At 35.6% G+C, this 2,095-nt stretch overlaps 1 protein-coding gene across 1 annotated transcript; it reads left to right on the top strand.

Moving 5' to 3' along the window:
• The first annotated feature begins 793 nt into the window (after nt 1-793).
• Nucleotides 794-1,531, top strand: LOC111399925. Its single transcript, XM_023027409.1, has one exon. It carries the CDS (start codon nt 794-796, stop codon nt 1,529-1,531), a length of 738 nt encoding a protein of 245 aa, XP_022883177.1.
• Nucleotides 1,532-2,095: the final 564 nt, after the last annotated feature.

Below are 2,095 nucleotides of genomic sequence, written 5' to 3'. Positions count from 1 at the left end.
CTTAGTGATACATCAAGACTTTCATATATCAGTACAAAAATATACAAAATTTTTGAAGAAATAGAATTTGTTTGAAAATACTCGTACATTTATGAAATGACTTTAAAAAAAATATAAAATTATTTATGTACGCGTCAACTTATATTCTTAATATCTGGCTTGTCCACACTTTTCTTCCAAGTGTTCATTGTAAAGTGTCAATATTGCAGCACTCCGAAGGGAAAAAATAAATAAATTCAAAATGAAAACTATAAATATTACACTAATTCACTCGAAATTACAGTGATTATTCAGCAAATTGAACGACATTTAAAATAGGGCGCCCCTGTTTGAAAAGGGTCTACGTGGCCTGTTCAAGTGGATTAATTCTTTTAAATATCTACAATTGAGATAGTGCCAATTTGGACATGTAATAGATGTCATTAATTACAACATGACTTTGAAAAGATCTTTATGAGTTTTCCTTTGGATTTAATATATTTGAATGCAGAATTTCCTCAAAGGCATTTGCAATCTGATTCTGCAACTAATGTATCAACTTTCTGGGGATTATCCCAAATTAAGGAATCTCATAAGAAAAAAGCATAAGATTATTTGTAGTCAGATTTTATTAGGAAAATTTGATTACAATTGATTAGTTTCTTTCCATCTTAGCCTAAGGCAATCTGATTTTTCATGTCTGTGACAAAGTTTACACACCAATTCTTCTCTATATAAACCCGCTCTGTACGCCTCTTAAGAACCAATTACTTGGCTTCAAAAACTGGTCTCTCTTCCCTCTCTCTAAACAGCCATGGATTCCTCCAGTGCCAGTGGTCCTAGCCCAAACATGTTGGAAGAGTCTCCTCACAACGACGTTCAAGAAGAGGCTTTGAGTTCCAAAGAAATCATTGATCAAAGCCAATCCAATGAAGGGGTGGGCAATCAAGAGTCAAGCTTTTCAAAGTCCGTTAGGGCGACAGGATCATCGAAGAATCCACATCCGACTCCACCTATGGATAAGGAAGAGGAGCGTGAGTATAGCTGCAAGTACTGTAACCAGAAGTTCTCGAACAAGCAAGCTTTAGGCGGGCACCAGAATGCGCACAAACTTGAACGAATCATTGAAAAAAAAATCCAGGACTGGCAGATGGCGAACTCCAGATACCTTCCCCGTAATAGTATCATAGGTTCTTTGTTCAACAGATCTCAGAAATTTTTCAGCAGGGCTATGATGAACATGCCATATTTTGCTCGACAGGGAACCATGCAGCATGGAATGATGCGTTATGCGCGTGCATCTCGTTTCCTCACAAGGATTAACGAGGGTCACCCTCGATGGCCAAGGTCTATGCCTGGAAATGTTACCCAGTTTACGGCACGTCCCCGCTCTTCGTGCCTGGAAAATCAACCTACAAGCATTCTTTTTTCGACTCCAAGGCCTGTTCCCAACAGGAACATTCTAGGAGAGAGTAGCAATGTGCTGACGAACGGTCGAGAGACTCAGGTTGTTGAAGATGACTCAGGCCTCGATTTAACTCTCAGGCTTTAATTTGATCGTTTTTAATTGAAGAGTGCCTAGTTTTATGCCTCAAGTCAATTTGATACTACTTATTTTAGTTTATAATCCAGGGTTTAGAATTCGTGTTATGTTTGATGTCTTGTTTGTATTAAGTTTCATGTTGTGGCAATAATTTCTATATTATATTTCTCAGTTAATCCATATGCCTAATTTGCTATCTCTACATTCTGTCAGAAAAATGAATTCATAAGACTGTGAATTGCACATCTGACTTACTGGTTTTTCTTGTGAAATTGTGCATTGGCGTTACTTTTCTAAACTATAAAAATTTAATTTTTAGAATAGTAAGGTTTATTTGTAATAAAAGGTATGTTTGAAAGTTAGGTTAGACAAAATAACTAAATTAAAGGTAAGTTTGACTTATTTTATGCATAATCATCTATATTCAAAGTGGACGTGAACATAGATATCGTTTTGATTTAAACTATAATGTGTTTGGAATTCTAATAATGAGACACTGATAGCATGAATTATATACTCTATAAATGCTAGTATTAAAGAACATTTTCATTTTTAATAACTATGCCTGAGTTG

The sequence above is a fragment of the Olea europaea genome, chromosome 9 (genome assembly GCF_002742605.1).
Source record: "Olea europaea var. sylvestris chromosome 9, O_europaea_v1, whole genome shotgun sequence".
Classification (NCBI taxonomy): Eukaryota; Viridiplantae; Streptophyta; class Magnoliopsida; order Lamiales; family Oleaceae; genus Olea; species Olea europaea.
The sequence above is the reverse complement of the archived record's forward strand: the minus strand, read 5'-3'. Positions and strand labels throughout refer to the sequence as shown.

Excerpts from the sequence above, each read along its gene's own strand:
- LOC111399925 (XM_023027409.1), top strand. The coding sequence starts at position 794 with ATGGATTCCTCCAGTGCCAGTGGTCCTAGCCCAAACATGTTGGAAGAG.